The 20251-nt window shown below is 40.9% G+C and overlaps 1 protein-coding gene across 6 annotated transcripts in view; it reads left to right on the top strand.

Moving 5' to 3' along the window:
- The first annotated feature begins 549 nt into the window (after positions 1-549).
- TMCC1 (transmembrane and coiled-coil domain family 1) overlaps positions 550-20251 on the top strand; it is a 107141-nt gene continuing 87439 nt past the window's right edge. The window contains exons 1-4 of one of the 6 annotated variants that reach the window (XM_083602731.1): positions 625-836; positions 15113-15169; positions 16673-16715; positions 18298-20209. In XM_083602731.1, coding sequence (XP_083458857.1) covers positions 19661-20209 — 549 coding nt within the window. In that variant the 5' untranslated portion in view covers positions 625-836; positions 15113-15169; positions 16673-16715; positions 18298-19660. Of the gene's footprint in view, positions 837-15112; positions 15170-16672; positions 16716-18274; positions 20210-20251 lie in introns of all 6 variants that reach the window. The other 5 variants (XM_083602733.1, XM_083602727.1, XM_083602730.1 and 2 more) reach the window with 5 other exon arrangements.

The raw sequence follows: 20251 nt of genomic DNA, 5'->3' as shown, positions 1-20251 counted from the left end.
CCATGAAAGCCACCTTCAGCTTCTGAGATGAAATACGGGATTCTTATTTTTAAGCGTGCCTTCAGTGCAATCCTATGCACGCCTTTTCAGAAATAAGGCTCACTGAGTTATAAAATGAAAATTACCGGTAAGCGATGGATGACCTAAAAAACAATAATAAACGGAGAGGAGGTGGCAACGAACGTGCAATTTAGACTCTATGTCAGAGCAAAGAAAAACAACGCGTGCGCCTCTGAAGCTGCTTACCATCTCACACACACACCCCCGAAAAAAAACCCCTCTTTCGGACCGAGCACGTGGCTCTGGCGCGCAGCCAAGCGTGTGCCTGCTCCCTGGCAACCGTGGGAAAGAGGAAGCACCATCCGCGCTTTCAACCACAGAGGCCGAACCCGCCGCAGAGGCGCGAGGATGCCCCGCCCCCTTCCCGCCAACCCTCCACCGCATCCCCAGCGTTCCAACCCTCCGCCGCCCTCCTCCAATGTCAGCAGGAGGAGGGAGGGGGCGGGGCTAGCCGCTCGAACGGCTCCTCGCGCCGCCCCTCGAGCTACTCGCGTGACGTCAGAGAGCGAGCGAGAGTTATGTGCTTCTGAGGCTCGCGCCCGCCTCCTCCTCCTCCTCCTCCTTCCCCGCTTGCGCAATAACGCGGCGTCGTTGTCTTTGCCGTGAGGAGGCGGGAGGAGGAGGGAGGGGGGAAAAGAAGAGTTGGCGGCGGCGGCCGCGGCGGCGCTGGGAGCCCGGCTGGGATGGAGGACCAGCCGCCGCCACCACCACCAGCAGCAGCAGCAGGAGCAGCACAGGAGTCGTTGGGGCGTCGCCTCCCGCGACTCCCACAGCCGGTAAGCGACCCTCCAGCAGCAGTAGCAGCGTCTTCCTTTTCCCGACCCTCCGCTTTTCCTCTCTTGCCGCCTCCTCTCCTCGGCCAGGGCCCAGCTGCGCTCCCCCTTCTCAGCGCCCACCCTCAGGGACGGGGTCGCGGGCGAGGAGGGTCTTAATGCACCCCCAACCCCCACGGAGGCCCCTTTCTCGTCAGTTGGGGCCGGTTCTCGTGCTCCCTCCTCCTCTGCTGCTGCTGCCCCTTCTCGTTCCCTCAGAACTCTTTGCGGGGGGAGGGGGCTTGTTTGTTCCTCTTCTTATCCGCCCCCCACCACTTCCAAAGCAGCTCTTCTCTGAGTGATCCCCTCTGCCCCGAAACTAATTGCATCCATGGGTGGAGGAAGAGACGGGCAGGGTTGGGGAAAGTCATGGGGGGTGATCAGTATCCTCAAAGTTAGATATCGTTCTTGGTGGTGATGGTTGCTGCTTTAAGGTTGTGGGTATACTGTATATGTGTACACACACACACACACACACACACACACGTATATGTGTGTGTGTGTGTGTGTGTGTGTGTATATATATATATATATATATACGCACGCACGCACCCTTGCACGGTGCCGTTTTTAATAGTTTCTATTTTAAACCAGGCATACGATAAAGCGGTGCATTGTGTTTTAAACGGGCTTTTTTTATTTCCTCCCCTCTCCCACCACCACCTCTCCCGTGCCTTCAGATTCTGCTTTGCAGCATGCCACCATCGCAAAAGTAAACAGATTTGGGCGGCCGGGGTTGAGATTGCATCTGTGCAGGGGCCGGTTTATTTTTCAGTTGCTGGTCTGGTTTTTCGTTGCTGTTGTTGCTTTAAGTAGAATAGTGTGGGAAAGAGGGCCTCCAACACGATTTGAAGGTGCTTTTTCTCTGTAGTGGGGCCAAGGAGTGGGGTAGTGGTTAACTCAAAAAACTAAGATACTGGCACAGCTGTATTCTGGTTTGTTGTGAATTATTAAAGAATTATTAGGATTATGGGACCAGGACCTGGTGTAAGTGTAGTCAGAGCTGTTGGGAGCAGTGACCATAGTGCTATTAAACTAAACATACTTGTAAATGGCCAGCTGCCTAGAAAATTCAACATGATTACTGTTGGAAACACAAGATGAGGGGGTTGGAAAAAAGGAAATTGAAAAGTGAAGGGGGTCATTTCATTCCAAAATGCTTGGAACGTGTTTAAAAATGCAATATTAGATGCTCAACTTGGGTCTGTACTGCAGATCAGGAAAGGTACTGCAAGGACCAAGAAATTGGATAGAGAAATGTTTTGTACTCTCATAACACTAGAATTTGTGGGCATCCCATGAAGTTGAATGTTGGAAGATTCAGGACAGATAAAATAATGTACTTCATGCAGTGTGTGTAGTTAAACTATGGAACTCGCTCCTGCAGGAGGCAGTGATGTCCACCAACTAATATGACTTTCAAAGGAGTTTAGACAAATTCATGGAGAACAAGGCTATGCTCTGCCTCCGCTATCAGAGGCAGTATGCCTCTGAATACAAGTTGCTGGGAATCTGAGTCCTCCATGTGGGTTTTCGCACTGAGAAAAGGATGCCAGTCTAGCTGGGTCATTGGCCTGATCTTGCAGGTTTTTTATGTGTTCTTAGGAACAGAATTTCACATTGCATCTGAGTGGAAGGAAAGACTGTTTGTATCATGGGATGTATTATGGAACAGTTGCAGATACTGGAAAAACTTGAGTGGGAGGGATTCTTCTACAGTTGTCAGTGTCTTCTGATAGTTTGCTAACCAACAGGCTACACTGTTCCTTGCATTTGTAATCCATTAGGTGTACCATTGATGTGTACATACTTAAAACCCTTGTTGATTCCAGTGATCATGCTAGGGGAGAGCAGAAGATCCTCCTCAAGTACTGCTCCAGAGTAAAGTGACTTCTATTAAATTGGTTACCCTAATTCTTCCTGGTTTGTTGCTCCTTAAGCAAACCTTTCCCTTTTTAAAATAAATGTAATAATATTTCCAAGCAGAATTAGAAGTTTAATAGGTCTCTAGCGTGGGAAGCTATTAAAAGAATTGGAACAGAAAATGTTACCTTGGGAGACAGCTTTGAAGAAGTGATGTGGCATTCAATGATTTGGATTTGATGTACTGATTTGGTTGCTTTAGAGCAGGCATGTCCAACAGGTAGATTGTGATCTACCAGTAGATCACTGGGCATCTGAGGTAGATCACTGGTTGATCATTGGCTCCCCCCAAAGAAGCTGAACAACTGTGGCTCCCCTAAAAAAAGCTCAACATTTTACCTCCTCCCTGAAAAAACTCAACAACTTTGACCTGAACCCAAAAAAGGGGGTAGATCACTGCCAGTTTTTAACTGTTAGGAGATCGCAGTCTCTTGGGAGTTGGCCACCCCTGCTTTAGAAGGAAATAGTTTGCACTGAGTAAAGCAACCTTGTGTTAGGCTGCATCCACACTAGGACTTTACTGTGTATATGGGTTGTTGCTCTGTGTGTGCACAAAGGTATTTATCTGTACATGCACAGTTTTATTGTTACTTTTTTAATTTCTGGTTTTTTTTATATACTAGATCAAAGAGAAAAATGATACACCAGGGTATTTAAACAACCCAAAATGTATGGGTGTGGTCTTAACAATGATGAAATTGCTCCCCTCATCTGTTGTTTGCCATGGGAAGCATAGGAGCCATCTCCTAAGGGATTGTGGGGGCTTCAGCCCCCACAATAAAATATTTGAGGGGGCTGGGCCTCCACAAAGTTGATGGGCATTCCCATTCAAATAGTGTGTGTGCACTGTACCATGTGTTCAATTATGTGGGGCGGGGTTTAACTGGGCCCCCCAAATATTTTATTCAAGTTGGCACCCTTGCTGGGGAGGAAGTTTCTCTTGGTACTAGTATTGTGGAACTTATGATATGTAATTAGTGTCAAGATAAACACAATCATTTTAGCTGTTCCTCCTTTTTTGTTAATCATACAAAACTGGATGGATTTGGATTGTAAGTAATAGTGCTATATCTTCCCTGTGGCCCTAGTTGATTTTATTATCTTTTGAATGTTTTTAAATAGCTGTTTTTAACAGTCTTTTATTGATAATCTTAAGGTTTGTTTTTGTTTTTAGTAAACCACTTAAAGGTTTTGTTTTGTTTTTTACAATCAAGCAGTATATACATTTTGTGAAATTGTGTGTATGTGTTTCTGTGTGAGACAGTAGACTAATTAATTCAAAAGCTCAATGGTCATGTAACTGGTAATCCTCACCCTCTGCATCAGATTCTGTTTTCACTTGACTAAGCATGCGTTTGTGATGTTGATCATAGCACAAGCACTTATTCCTGTGCAAGGAAACACTTTAAGACTGACTTTGAGATGGATCCACATCTTTATAAGAAACGGGGAATCACGCATACCCAGGTTGTTCTTATGACCTCTGAGTTTTACCTAATTGCATCCATGTCTGAGTAATTGGCCTTGCCCTTCCTCTTCCCTTTAAGCCAATGGGGGGGTGTGGGGCACCGGGAGAAAGGGGCAGTCCAGTTGTGTGAGTGGAATGCCACTCAAGTGACATTGGATTTCACCCTCTATATTTAAAAACAAAGCTTTAATTTTGGAAATCCCGTTACAGCAAGGAAGCAACTGATAGTGTTTTAGCAAATATTTTTTAATGCTTGTGATCAGATCTCATAGCTTACCAAATGTGCTCTTTGCTGATATCTAAAATAGTAACACTTGACAACTAGGTTAAAGTAGTGCTGTTGCTGCAACTGTTGGTTAAGGAGCCCAGAACACTTGGAAAATGAAAGCGTTATATATAAATGCTTTCTTTCCCTGCCTAGGTTTTGCTTTTCTCTGGCAGAACAGAGACTAGGACAGTGAAGGGAAAAAATGGTGTGTAAATTGAATGTAATCTGACAACATTTCTTTCCTCCGAAGGAGTGCCAAAAGCCCTTAATGACACATGGTTGCATCTAAATACAAATAGCTAAAAACAAATAGCTAAAATGTAAAGAACATTGGAGATGAAATTAGTTGAATATGCACATGTGCACTGAAGCATTGCAATTCTGATATTCTGGTGCTTGCATAACTGACCTCACTTGAACTGGGCTAGACATTTCTAAAAGATTTTTAAAAGAACTCTGGCTTTCTGTACATATAAATTCTTACAACTGCTTTTCTTGCATGACATGTGGTGGTGTATTGCCTGTTTAGAGCTTAAGATTCTGAAGCACAGTAGCTAAGTATTTTCTGCAGACAAAAGCATGTTAGGGGTGACTGAGTAATGCCTGATCCTATCCCTACTATGGAATTACAGTGGTACCTCGGGTTACAGACGCTTCAGGTTACATACGCTTCAGGTTACAGACTCTGCTAACCCAGAAATAATACCTTGGGTTAAGAACTTTGCTTCAGGATGAGAACAGAAATCGTGCTGCAGCGGTGCGGCAGCAGCGGGAGGCCCCATTAGCTAAAGTGGTGCTTCAGGTTAAGAACAGTTTCAGGTTAAGAACGGACCTCTGGAATGAATTAAGTACTTAACCCGAGGTACCACTGTTTCAGCAAAAAGTTCGTTCACTGTGAGAATGAAGTTACAGGGAACAAGGCAGAGGACCTTCTCAGTAGTGGCACCCACCCTGTGGAATGCCCTCCCATCAGATGTCAAGGAGATAAATAACTATGCAACTTTCAGAAGACATCTGAAGACAGACCTGTACAGTATAGGGACATTTTTAATGTTTGATGTTTTTTATGCTTTTATATTTGTTGGGAGCTGCCCAGTGTGGTTGGGCCAACCCAGTCAGATGGACTGAGTACAAATTATAAAAATTATCATCATCATCAATTACTAAGGAGCAGCTGCCACAAAACCCAGTTATTCCCCAACTGTGAACCAAGGTCACTGCAGAGCTATGGTGATTCTTCATGAATAGGGAAGTATTCATTGGAGTCCACAAGTCACCACCAGCTACTTAACCCTGTGATTCCCATATGCCTCTCTGACAATTATAAGATAGATTGTCAAATGTTCTATGTGCAGGGCTCACTTGAGATAGCTGAAAATCACTGAGGCCCACCAGTCACAAAATAGTGGTTCAAGGACAGAGTCAGTCACAGAATTTTTCTTTTACATTTTTTACTCCCTACCCCAACAGGCCTTTCAAAAGTATCTTTACCTGTCAATTGCTTTTCTTACTATTCTTTCACACTCAACTTGTTACCTTATCCTTGATTCCTGCTTCTTTTATATTAACTTCCCCCTCCTATAACATCTTTCTTCTTCTCTCCCCTTATGTTTACTCCCTGATGATCATGATGAATCAAAATAGCACTGGGTAGGCTGTGGCACTGATGCCAGAAGTACCACTTTTACTTATTTAATTGTTAGAACATTTGTATCCATATTCTGATCTAAAGTTCCAGCAGATAAATTTCCATTTTCTAGAGAGAATCTATAATCTCAGCAGGTAAAATGCCTTCTGGAAAACATATATGTTTGTAAGATGGTAGATTTTGTTCTGAGTTTCCTTTACTGTGCCTTCAGGCCTTGAAATACTGACACTACCTGTTGAGTTTTCTCAGAATAATAGGCACTTCAGACCTTCATTTCTTTTACTTTGGTTCTTGATGCCTGTTTGTACAACTGCTTTATTGTGGCTGAATGTAGGTGAAATCATCTTTAAAGATACGTTGTTTTTTTAATCTATCTGGAATGGCTCTGCAGCTGTAATGGTGATGTCTGCTTATATTTGTGAAGCAACTTATTTTTAACCGTGTCTTCAAATGAAAGATTTATTGCAGCAAGTGTAATATGGTAGGGAAATGAATGTTCTCGCATAAGCTGCATTACTTGATCACCTGATTACAACCCATAATGAATACTTATTTCAGGTTCTGTATCATTTGGCTGAATGATAGTAGGATCTATATCTTAAGGCTGAGGTTCCTTTGGTAGGTATTTTCCGTCCTACCTTTATTTTAACAGATGTACTTAGGTTTGAGGGTATGAGATATGTTTAACACCAGAGGTGGGCCTAGTACACTGTGTGTGGATTGGCCCCACCATGCAACAGGCAAAGGAGAAGGCGAATGAGCAAATGCACATTTGTATCCTCTTCGCAGGTGAGCCCAAGGGTCCAAAAATAAACCTGGAGCTACACACAAGTGGTAATAAGATGTGTATTACTACTACTTACAAAGTAGTAATAAGTGTCAGCAGGTGAAGCTTTCCTCATAATTTTATTTCCATAGAAAAAGCTTAACAGTATGAATTTCTCCACTGCTCTAGCACCCTAAACCATGGAAAGAACTCAAGTTTCCGGTTATGTTACTCTAGATCAGGAATGGGGAATCTTTGGCCTTCCAGATGCCGCTGAACTACAACTCCCATCAACCCCAGCAAGAGAGGCCAGTGGTTAGGGATGATGAGAATTGTAATTTAGCAACATCTGGAGGATCGGGCCACATGTGTTCACACCTCCTGCTGAACTTTTGTCAGTTAAACATAGGCTAGCAATACTGCATTGAGGGCAAGAGCAGACATTGTATTGCCGATCAGTCTCAGCTCTGTCCCCTAAAGTTAGTACAGCAGCAGTGGGCTATTTTTCAGGGCTGATGTAACCCACACTTTCTCAATCATAATGCGTCCCCACTCGCCCTTAGGATATGGATGTGTTAATGATGGGTTTTATTTGTATTTGTATTACCGGGTTAAAATCTCTTTTGCATAAAATTAACCCTGTGTCACAAAAATCATGACTTGTGCTTTTGGGTGGGCATCCTACTGCCCAGTCACACTATACTCCTGGATCTCTCCTGTTAATTTGGGGGGGGGCAACAATTTCTTTTCTGCCAGTGAAAACAAAAAAACAGCTTTCGAGTGAACTGGGCAGTCCCTTAAAATGCACCAGGTCTGCCCTTTTCCATTGTCTGAATCTTAGAGAGAGAAAATGCTAGAGTGACACATGCACCAAGGAAGACAAAAAATGCTTCAAAATGAAGCCCTTCCCTGTTGATTGGAGTCATTTTGAAACCATTTTTCAGTTTTTGACGGATTATAGTTATCTAAATTTCTCACTAGTATTTGCCAGTTACCTCTCTGTGTTTAGTCATTTGACTAAGAACGCTGAAAGTTGGGAGCAGGCTGAACCTTAGAACACAGTTGTTTGGAATGCTTTCTGCCCATTTTGCTTTGTAACTTTTTGTTCTGAAGGTGGCTAGATCTACTTTTAGAAAAACCCAAAACCTCAGAATCTGAACCTCCACACATCACCAGTCTACAACACTGTCCCCAACTAAAATAAGCTACTGGTTGCAGTGAAGAAGAAAGCTTTTATAATGACATTTCTAACCCTCTGCCAAATCTGAAAGCACAATGGTGCTGCACAATGTACTTTTGTTTAAGTAAAAAGATTTTAAAAAATGAAGCTATCCATTGTAATGATGAGAGGTGTAGAATCAAGAATCAGAATCTTTATTTGTACAGAACATTTTCTATGCCATGATATATGGCTGTTTGTTAGGAGAAGTGATGGCATTGAAATTCTTGCCTGTAGTCTTTTGTATATCTTGCCCATGATGCTTAGTAGTATGAATTAAATACCCAGAAATGTTATTCTCTCTTTTTTTTAATAATTTTTTTATTGGTTTTTCAACACATATTAAAAGACAATACAACACAATACATAAACAAACAAACATATAAACACGTATAATTTCTTGTCCTTTTTTTCCTTAAACCTTCTTTCATCAACTTCCCCGTACCTCCCCTTTCAGCATCCCTGTTTTAAATCTTTCCAGCAACCCCTAATTTCAATTACTTGTAGCACTTTCTTTAAATCCTTTTTCTCATATCCAATTGTTTGTCACTGCAATTCTATTTTGTATTACCCAAGACATTTTAACACTCATTAATTTTACAACAGTTCTTAAGATAAACTTTAAATTTCTTCCAATCTTCTTCCACCGTCTCTTTCCCTTGGTCACGGATTCTGCCAGTCATCTCAGCCAGTCCCATGTAGTCTATCACCTTGGTCTGCCATTCTTCCAATGTGGGTAGCTCTTGTGTCTTCCAATACTTTGCTAAGAGTACTCTTGCTGCTGTTGTAGAACGTCCTATCTTTCCTTGACACCAATTGGCCTACCATGCCCAGGAGGAAGGCTTCTGGTTTCTTCACGAAAGTGCATTTAAGCACCTTTTTCATTTCATTATAAATCATTTCCCAGAAGACCTTGATCCTTGGGCATGTCCACCAAAGGTGGTAGAAAGTACCTTCAGTTTCCTTACATTTCCAACATTTATTATTGGGCGTATGATAAATTTTTGCAAGCTTGACTGGGGTCATGTACCACCTATAGATCATTTTCATAATGTTCTCTCTTAAGGCATTACATGCCGTAAACTTTATACCGGTAGTCAGAAATGTTATTCTCTGCCTTGGTATATTTAGAGATTCTGTAAGTGTGAGATATGTATCCAGATACATGCAAAGCCAGATAGATGCCTAATAATAATAATAATAATAATAATAATAATAATAATAATAATAATTTATACCCCACCCATCGGGCTGGGTTTCCCCAGCCACTTTGGGCAGCTTACAGCACATAAAAAATTGTAAAACATTAGACATTAAAAGTTTCGTGATACAGGGTTATGGAATCAATCTGTCAATCAATCAATCAGAACATACACCAAAGATGTATGAGAGCAGATGTTTAAGAGCAAGCAGTTAACATTAATGTGAAATTACACCATATTTTAAGATGGACATGCAATGTATGCATGTATGCATGTAGAAAACATGGAAAGGGGTCCAAGTCACAGCACTACAGCATCTGCGCTGCAGTTTGAATCATGCATGTGGTACCAGTCTACAATTACAATTGAGCATGTAGTGCACAGAAAAGATCATTCTTGGAGCACTACGTGAACTACTTTTGAAAGCTCAGTACAGTGGTACCTCGGGTTACATAAGCTTCAGGTTACATATGCTTCAGGTTACAGACTCCGCTAACCCAGAAATAGTGCTTCAGGTTAAGAACATTTGCTTCAGGATGAGAACAGAAATCGTGCTCCAGCGGCGCGGTGGCAGCAGCAGGCCCCATTAGCTAAAGTGGTGCTTCAGGTTAAGAACAGTTTCAGGTTAAGTATGGACCTCTGGAACAAATTAAGTACTTAACCCGAGGTACCACTGTACAGAGCTAACTTGTCCATAGCTAGATAGCAGCACAGATCTGCAAGGTTCAGGCTAAGATTCTTTGGAAGAATGCCACACCCAAAGTGATTTCTATGAGTTGTTTTACCTTGTTCTACCATATCTTGAAGTATGCTAAGAACACTGAAATTAATATGTGTGTGCCCCCTATGACATTTGACAATCCTTACACTATAAATCTCTTGCTTTGACAGATCTCAGTTGGTCTGTTTTCTTATCTGTGCAGGGCTGACTTTTCACTATGTAAAAGTAACTTTAGTTGCTGAGCATTGTGTTATAAATAGTTGACTGCAAACTAAAAACATAAAGAGCAGGGTTTAGATGATCTTGCTTCTCTTCTCACCTTGCCGTGGCAAGAGCCAGTTAGGCCCCGGTGACCAAAATTATTGGGCACATGATACTGAAGAGGGATGATCCCTGATCATTCTGCTGCTCTAAACATGTGTGAAAGCTTGCTTTCAACCACCTGGCAGGCAAAGAGGCAGCAGAAGATGGCACACAGCCTCTTGCTAGCTGCGAGCTGAAGAAGATTGTATGGTCTCCAACCTCAGTTTTTTTTTAAAGACGGAGCATGGGGTTGGGGAGAAGACCCTCCTTTTGGAGAACTGGCAGGTCCTGGTGACAGCAAACCTTTTTACTTGGCACTCATTGTCACCCTAAATTTGTTGACCTGTGGAAAAGCAGGAGGATGTTGAAAGCAATTTATCCCACAGAATCTTAAATACCCTTTTAGAACTTAAACCTGTTAATCTATTAAGATTTTAAATATGCAAGGTAACTTTTAAAAAGTTGCAACATCTTCCTGAAGAGCATCTGAAATAACGACAGATGAGTGGTGAGCGTCATATGGGAGGCATCTCTCGAGCAAGTCTCGGGGAGTCCCTTTTATTGAATATTACAGCATTGCCACACATGTGCTTATTGCTGATTGGTTAACACAAGTACAAAGCAAAAGGTTGCATATAGGCATTAATCACCGATAGATTAAAGGCTGGGAAAGGGAGCACAGAACTAGACAGGCATGAAAACCTCCTAATTAAAATATAACTAGTGATTGATATAGCAAGACTTAAACCATTACGTTCCGATAGATGTGGTCAACTATGCATTAAGAACAGGGTCAGAATATAATGTTTTCCTGAACTCAATGTGAACTGAACATTCTAAGGTGATGAGGGAACGTCTTAGTATTAGAACGATTTGTGCAGAACGATTTGTGCAGCATGTGCAGAGACAAAGCTTAGAAGCAAGACTTTCCCAACATGCCATAGTCATGTGCAGAAGCAGAGCTTCCCTACATGCTTTCCCTAAGCAGACCTCCCACCGCTGGTGCCCTGCTTCCGTTCATAGACCAAGGTAAAGTTCGCAAACCGGAACACTACTTAACGGTTTTGTGGAGTTCGTAAACCAAATAGTTCGTAAACAGGACTGTTTGTAAACCGAGGTACCACTGTACTTAAGCAGAGGTTGAGCTTTGGTAAAATTGGTTTTGCTGCTTGGATTACGGCCCTAAATTTGAGGCAGAGTTCCTTTCTAAAATGTTAGAAAATACTGCTTTAAGGTGGGTGGGGAATTAAACCAGTGCTTACAAAGTTTTTTGTAGGGCTATGCAAAGTGATATGAGATAGCAACATGATAGGAGCCTGGAGACATTTTTTGGGATGACTTGACTACCTAGAAACTGGGAGATAGTCAGATCACTTTTTAACATGAAGCTGTCACAAAAAGTAATGATTGCCATCAGGTCCACTCTACTGACATTTTGAACTTAAAATGTTCAGTAGACATACTCTTTGGTGTCAAAACCGTTTGGAAGCTGCATGGAAGATTAGTGCAGTGATACATCTACTGTTGCCCACTTGACCTTATCAAATATATTTGGAAGTACATGAAGAATATGAACTCAGGATATTTCTTGGCTAACTGACCTGGATACTTGATATTTTGCTTACTCTGCTATGCTGGTGGTTCAAGGGAGAGGTGAAGAACAGCATTTGGATTATTTCTAAAAATGACTGAACCCCCGCCCACCCAAAAAAACACCCCTTGATTAATTTGTACTTCTGTTACAGAGATTATGTGTTGGTAAGCTTTCCTTCCTCTGCATGGAAGGTAAGAGAATGGTGGAGGAGGGGCAGAGCAATCCACCCCTCTTCATGAGACTGCTGGTCACCTATAACTATCAGTTCTGTTAAAGCAAGGTAGTTTTGTAAATCTCTGGGTTCTCCCAAGCACACTGAGAACCTCTTATTTTTCAATGTCCCCATCTTCGATCCAGTTCTTTTGGCACTTGCCATCTCCGTTTGCTATTGGATGGAGTAATGCACAGTAAGTTCTGCATTAGAAGGAGTGATGCATCAAATGCATTAAGAATGGAAGGAAGCGAAATTCAGCTGGTAATAGTGATGCAATTTGTAAAACACCATCCTATACATTATCTGTGGCATAATATGTCAGACTGCTTTGTTCATCCTTGTATCCTCCTCTTGGAATAATTTTAACTGCAACAATTAGAATGTCATATTAAGGAGCTGGGATTTGGACATTTTAAAATTTAAGCAGTTTAGAAACTTGTCCAGCTGTGAGTAATTCAATACATGGCACAGAGAACTAGAATAGGCCAAATTATAAATCTATACTGTATTTGCAATTTGATGCTTTCCTTTCTACCTTGGTCTCTACTCAAACTGAGGGATAGCTCGCTCAGTAGAATATGAGACTCTTATTCTCAGGGTCGTGGGTTCGAGCCCCACATAGGGTGAAAGATTCCTAAACTGCAGCGAGTTGGGCTAGAATGATCCTCATGGTCCCTTCCAACTCTACATTTCTATGATTCTTTCAAAATAAATGCTAAATGCTCACTTTGTTCTGTCGTACTCATATGCCCATTCACCACTTAAGAAGTAGCTTGCTAACTTCTGGTTACTTAACTTCTGGCTACATCTGTGTCTCTCTAACCCTAACCTCCCCAACATATCAATTGCATGTGGTGCGTGCCAGTGTTACATTAAGGATCCCACAAATCTGGAAGGAGAATGCACAGTGTACAAGATATAATGGACATTAGTTATCGGAGCAGATAGTGACAAGACTAAATTGAAATGCAGCAAGGACACTGGCCTCAACACACCCTTATTTTGATATTTTGGTTCTAGTAGGTAAGAGTTTTCCTATGCAGATCATCTGAATGGCAACTTATTCTGTCCACAGTAGTTAGTTAAATGTTTATCGTCATCAGAAATATGGCAGTGAGCAAAATATGGGAATAAAGCACCAACATGGTATGTGTGCACTGGTATGGCTGAAATGACTGGCAGAATCCGTGACCAGGGAGAAGAATCGATGGAACAGGACTGGAAAAAGTTTAAGGACTATCTACAAAAACACTGTAAAATCTTTGAGTGTCAATAGGATGTGGGAAGTAAAAGCAACAGGGTTTGTGTGACTTTGGTCAAAGGTGTGTGAAAAGAAGAATCTAAGAAAAAAAAGGATAAGGGGTTATGAACAGAACAATATTATGTCATATTTTATAAGATGAGGTATGGATTAAAAAAAATGGAAAATGGGGACATAATAATTAGAATATAACATTAAGTATGGTTGAAACAAGGTTTTGAATTTGCTGAATCTGATTGGAGTAAAGTGGAACACAAAAAAGGGGGATGTGAGGAGGTCAAGACAGAGGGGCATGGAACTTTATAAATTTAAGAAAGAGTGTTTTTCTTTTTTCTGTTTTTCTATTTTTCTTCTTTTCTTTTTTTCTGTCATATATTGTTGTTTTTCTTGAGCTTTATGTATGGAAATGATACATTTTGAAATGATGAATTCTTTGTTTTGTAAAACCTTAATAAATATGTATTTAAAAAAAAAACATGGTATGTGTGCACTGGAAATCAATATCTGCCTGTAAAATCTCCCCCATCTCCCAATATTTATAAACGTGGAAACATCCACAAGTTTTGAGGTTGGAAAGAGTTTGATTCTAAGTTGTTCATTCACGTAAAGGAAAAAGTGATTCCTGCCAATTCTTCCATCTCCAGGCCCCCTACATCATATTCTGCACCATTCCCAAGGGTCTCCTAAACAGGAGCAATCTTTCATTTTCAGGGGGTGTAGGGAGCTTCGGAAGATGGAAAATCCTTGTTCCATGTATGTGGACTTTGTTTCATTCATGGGAGGAAAATTAGGATTCAAGCCAAAGTGCAAGAATCTGAATTAGAGATCCCTGTGTAAGAGGTGCTTTGCCATATGCTGCTTCAATTACTTCTTGCTGATTAAAATTTGTATATGGGATAGTTGTGTGCCTTCCAATTTTTGATGCTTTTATGAAACATTTTTGAAGTTTAACCCTTCAGCTTGATGGGCCTTCTCTGCGATTTGAATTCTCTTTTCCTGCTCTAGTATTTGTTAATGCTAAAAATAATAAATTATAGTGTGGACTCCAATGAAGTCTGTGCAGAGGTGCTCACATAATGGGGCCTGCTTCCTCTCCAGTCTCCCCCCATGTGCCTATAAAATCTGCTCTGAGGGACCCACAGCAGCTGATTTAGGTAGGAGAAGGGGAAGTCCTACAGCTTTAGAAGCAGTCTTCTCATGTAACTTTGGTCTTTTTTTTGTAAAAAAACGGCAAATTAAAAAAGTAATAATTAAAGAATGAAAGGTATCTTATTTATTTTTGGCAGAAAAGCCTTTCAGTGAAGCTTAATCCACTGTTGCAAACCTGTCCCTGAATAGCTTTGAGCATGTGGAAAGTTCAGCTTGCAAATATTCAAGAGTTTTCACTGACTGTGGCAAATTCCCAGCAAGTTCTTTGTCTGCAGAGACAGAATAGGGGCATGGCGGTGTAAGCTGAAGTTTAGCAGAATGTGCAGGTGCACAGAAGTCATCACATTTTTCTACTCCTTCTTTGTTACCTATTAGTAATGCTGAGACCAACCATAACTAGGGGCATATTATTACAGTGTTGGACTTAAAATAACCTCAGTAAGTCACATTCCCTTGATGTGTATGTTTCTTTTCTAAGTTTTGTCTAACTTTTTCTCCCCCAAGCTGCTGTTTGACAGAGGAGCCCCACCAGCCAGTCATGTTTAAGGATAAGTGGTGGAGGTAAGTACCTTTTCCTCCCTATATTTAAGTAGTGTCTTGGCATCTGAGTTGCAATAGCTGTGTTAAGTCTCACCTGAGAGGATGCTAGAATAGTTCTGTAATGTTTGTAAATACGTATGTCCACTGACTGTATATATGGTGTTTTGCAGCTTGTTTCTTCTTCTGCATTAGGTAGCACTTTTGCTGGTTTTTTTTCTAAAACCGGTAGTACATGAGTTCCAGTGAAAGTTGTCCATGTAATAAACTTGGAGACTTGGCCATTGCCATGGTAGAATATTTCAAAGCAATTTAGTGAACATACAGAAATATTTTTTATGGAGAATTTCAAGGGTAAGGGGCAAACCAGCAAATGTTTGGGAGCATGAGAAAAGTTCTGACCACACACAGTAGAAAGAAATAGGAAAAAATTGGCTTTAGTTGCCACTTGGTTCATTAACCACAAATACAGTGCATTTTCTGACAACATGTAGTGACTCTTGAAATAGCTGCATAGTGAGATCCCCATAGGCAAAGCATTGAATGACAAGGGCTGTTGGATTAGCTGCAGAATCTATGCAGTCTTCTCTAGCAGGATGGAATTTCACAAAACTCTAATCTGTGGCACTACAGGGAGGTCTTTAGCTACAGTATAACAGTCATTCACACCATGCATATATGATTACCACCAAGCCAATAAAATATTCATCTAGGTTATCTTTGGCCTATCTGCAGTCCATTCTCATTAGCAAATGTTTATCAGATTAAAACATTTCCCCAGAATCATGGGGGACAAAATCTGCCTGTTTTTTAAAAAATGAGATTTTGAGGAGTCTGTTCAGCCTGAAGTAATCTGACTCAGGGTTTTGTACTTTTTTTTGTTATTACTAAAAATTCTGCCTCTGGCATTCTCCATAGATAATGCAGTTCCCCAGGGTAGTTTGATGCCTGATTCCACAAATTGGAGTGAGCCTGTAGAGAGTACTTACGATGTTATACCATAGGAATAGGTCTGTAATCCCATTATTTGAATGTTTCAGATGTGTGATATAGTTTAAACTTAATGCATATGTGTGACCCACTTTAATTGCAACAAATCTGAGTTTCTGTGCAGTTACTCATCCTATTGTATCCACCTTATAATGGATTGGGGGCTTGCGGGGGTACTAGATGTATCTAGCTTGGAGTTGTGATTTTTATAGAGAAATTTCCTTTTAAGAATTGGAGGTCATTTCTATCCAAATAAATGGGATTCTGTATCTGGAATCATTTCTCTTTCTATGTATCACATGACTGTGGTCACATTCAGATTATCAAATATTGGCTTTATAAGGCAAGATATGCATGAGCTTCAGGCACTCACAGCTGCTTTGCTCCTCCCTTTGGATAAGCAGCGAAACAAGTCAGGAAGCTGCAGCTAACCATGACATCCTGTTGTATCTGATATGAGAACTAGTTGTTTATTAGATTTATATAACAGCCCGTCAGTAAATATTCCCGTGGTGGCTTTCAACAATTTTGGTCCAGGATACCCCAAGGATCACCCTGAACCCTTATATTCTAGTTACAGGTGGGGAGCTGTGTTGGTCTGCCATAGTCAAAACAAAATAAAAAAATTCCTTCCAGTAGCACCTTAGAGACCAACTAAGTTTGTTATCGGTATGAGCTTTCGTGTGCATGCACACTTCTTCAGATACACGAAAGCTCATAGCAATAACAAACTTAGTTGGTCTCTAAGGTGCTCTAAGGTTCCTTATATTCTAGCTCAGTCACTGAGATCATCTGCAGAAACTCATTTAGTTGTTCCCTGCGTTGGTGAGGCTTCTTTGGCAACAATGAGAAACAGAACCTTCAGTTTCATTGGCCCAGTCCTGTGGAATACCCTGTCAATAGAGAGGTACAGTGGGCGCCTTCTGTGCCAACTTTTAAACACATGCTTAAAACTTTTCTATTCCACCAGGCCTATGCAGGCAATTAAGAGTACATCCCCCACAATGGTCTGTTGATGTTGGTTTTTAACTTTTTATGATTTTATTGTGTGATTTTATGTTTTTATAATGTTGTAAACCACTGTGATATATTTTCATGACAGTTGTATATAAATGTTTTTATAAATAAATAAAAACATCAAACACAATTTACAGTAATAGGTAATATCCAATAATAATACTGCAAAGAGCTTCATTGCGCAGAGGCACCATAGAATAATTTACTGTACAGCCTCAATTTAAAATGCACTGAAAAAAGATAAAGAAGGTGTCAGGCGTGGCTCTCTGGGAAGTCTGTTTCATAGCTGATATGCCACTACTAAAAAACCACATCTCCTTAGTTGCTGCCTGCCTCATTTCATTGATGGAGGCACCTAGGGAAGGGTTTCTGAAGAGAATTTTAAGGTGCAGGTAGGCATACAAAGGAGGACGTGATCTTTTCAAGTAACCTGTTCTTAGGACTTTGCAGGTTAAAACAGGAACTTTAAATTGGGTCAGGAAATATACTGGAAGCAAATAATGGTTAATGCCAAACAAGCCAGGATGCAAAAGCCGACTTCAAACTATGGTTTCATATCCTGACTTGTTTGGATGCCAATACCCATATTTTCCAGTTTGGACATCCCATTAAATACTTTCTGGTCTGTTTGCTTACTCACCTGAAAGGAGAAATGGTGCTGTTGCATTTGGATTCCTGACACTTGTGCATAACTTCTTATTATGCCATAATTTGCCTTTTGTCCGTGGAGAAATAAGATTATTTTGATTTAAACTGTTACCATAGAAAAGCATATAAAAGCAGGCCATAAGAACTGCTGCCTTATTCCTAGCTATATACATCACAGAAATATACTACTACACATCAATAGGATACTATATATTTATATAAACTAATGGTGGGAATTAATATTGGAGGCATTTGTTGTATCTTTAAGTTTTCAAATGTGTACGATGCCCCTGCTTATTTTTTGTTGGGTAAAATAGTGGTAGCCCAATTTTCAGTCTATTAACAGAACTTGCAACATGTTACATCACAATGGTAGAATTTGGGATGGCTTTATTTGTAGTGGGTCACTATATTGTGTTCAGTGTCTGTTCAGTGTCTGAGAAGGGTAGCAAAGGGGCTAGAGTTTTTGTACAGACAATATTTGCTTGCTTTTGCAGGATATCTCAATTGGTAGAGCATTAAACTCTTAATCCCAGGGTCATGGGTTCAAGTATTAGGACTGGCAAAACAGACTGGCCAAACCGGATCCAAGATGTGTCCTGATCATCATAATGGTTCTTAATATGTTCTGTTGGATGTTTTCTCCAGTCTAAACATCATATATCTCTATCAACTTCTCTCAAAATTCATGCAGGATCTGCCAAGACTCAGCTTCATTTGTATGGTCCATTTTATCATCTTACACAGCTTATGCATGTGATTCGCACTTAATCACAACAAGCGTACTACAAGGCTGTTCAGTTATTGTTAACTTTATTAATGCTCCCTTTCTTAATATTCAAGTTGCTTTGAGTTCACTTGCTTACTTCCTCAGCTACCTGCCTGTAGTGTGACATAATTATACCTGTTTGCCTTTTCCACTTACCCAAAGCAATATACGTGAAGGAGCAGGTTGTGTTATTTAATATTTTGTTGGAAGCTGCCCAGAGTGGCTGGGGAAACCCAGCCAGATGGACGGGGTATAAATAATAAATTATTATTATTATTATTATCTGTTCCTGTGAGTCTGAACAAGAGCCACTTTTAATGCTTCTGCCATTCTGCTGCCCACGTCTACAAGAACCAGTCATTTTAGACATTTGAGATTCCTGAGAGAGCCTTTGCTAATGGCCTTTGGTACCTACAAAATATTTTAGCGCTGGCAATGTGGAATCTGGTCCCTGCTTCTGGTCCTTGCCTGAAAGAAGATATTTTGCTTTTTTCCATATTTTTAGTTTGTAATAACATAAAATTTATTAGAAATATAGAGCAGTGTGTTGAGTTACATTGCCTTTCCTTAATACCATGGTGATAAGCTGCCAAATCCAGCCTCATGTAGCACAACGCATATTAAAATTGGGGTATGCTTGTTACGGCTCTGACAAAATCTTCCTTGCCTTCCAGTATACCAGCTCTGCTGGTAGGGAGGTATAGTTTCTATATTTAATATAGTATTTGGTTTGCAGTTTGGTTTTGGAATATTTTTTCATAAGCTTTGTGTTCTACCTGCAGTGGAAATGCACTTAATCCCCATGGTAAAAAAAAATGCTTGAAAAGTTTAGGATTGAGAAGAGAGTAAACTAGCTGCATGTTTTTGCAATGTGAATAACCTTAATCTGTGCATGATGTGTAACCCTAGTTTTTTTGTTTTAACAGTAGATAAGCATGAGACCACCGTGGCACAGCTGCATGTGTATTCACTCTTGAAGCAATTGCACACTTTATTGGCTGACAATCTTGGCATTTTTCAGCAAAAACAAATTTTAAGGGCACAGAACATCTGTGTCTGACTTGTCAAATAAACTTGCTTGGTGTCATCTGATGGAGCCTTCTGGTAGTGAACAACTCTATGATGATCCTGACCTTGGAGGAAAGTCTCAAGATCCAGAGACCAAAAGGCAGCATGAATCGGAGCAAAAGCTATCCAAAATTACCCACAATGCCTTGGAGAATATTAATGTGATTGGTCAAGGGTTGAAGCATCTCTTCCAGCATCAACGTAGGAGGTCCTCAGTGTCTCCCCATGATGTTCAGCAAGCTCAGGTTGATTTGGAGCTTGAAACGGAATTGGAAAATCAAAGCACATGTGCTGAAATTGATGGTGTCTCTACCCACCCCACAGCTCTGAACAGAGTTCTACAACAAATCAGAGTGCCACCTAAAATGAAGAGAGGAACAAGCTTGCATAGCAGACGGGGCAAGGCAGAACCTCCAAAGGGAAGCCCCCAAATCAACAGGAAGTCTCTCCAGGATATTCATTCAGGCCGGCCCAGATCCTCATCAACTACTGATGCCCCTACTAATATGTCTGTGCTGGAGATGGCCTCTCCTATCTGTCTAGCTGGTGAAGAGGTTGCATCAGCAGATCGGGTGAGTTCTGTTTATAGCAAAGTGTATTTTCTTGTTGGATGC

This window comes from Podarcis filfolensis (assembly GCF_964270895.1).
Source record: "Podarcis filfolensis genome assembly, chromosome: 2".
Taxonomy (NCBI): Eukaryota; Metazoa; Chordata; class Lepidosauria; order Squamata; family Lacertidae; genus Podarcis; species Podarcis filfolensis.
The sequence above is the reverse complement of the archived record's forward strand: the minus strand, read 5'-3'. Positions and strand labels throughout refer to the sequence as shown.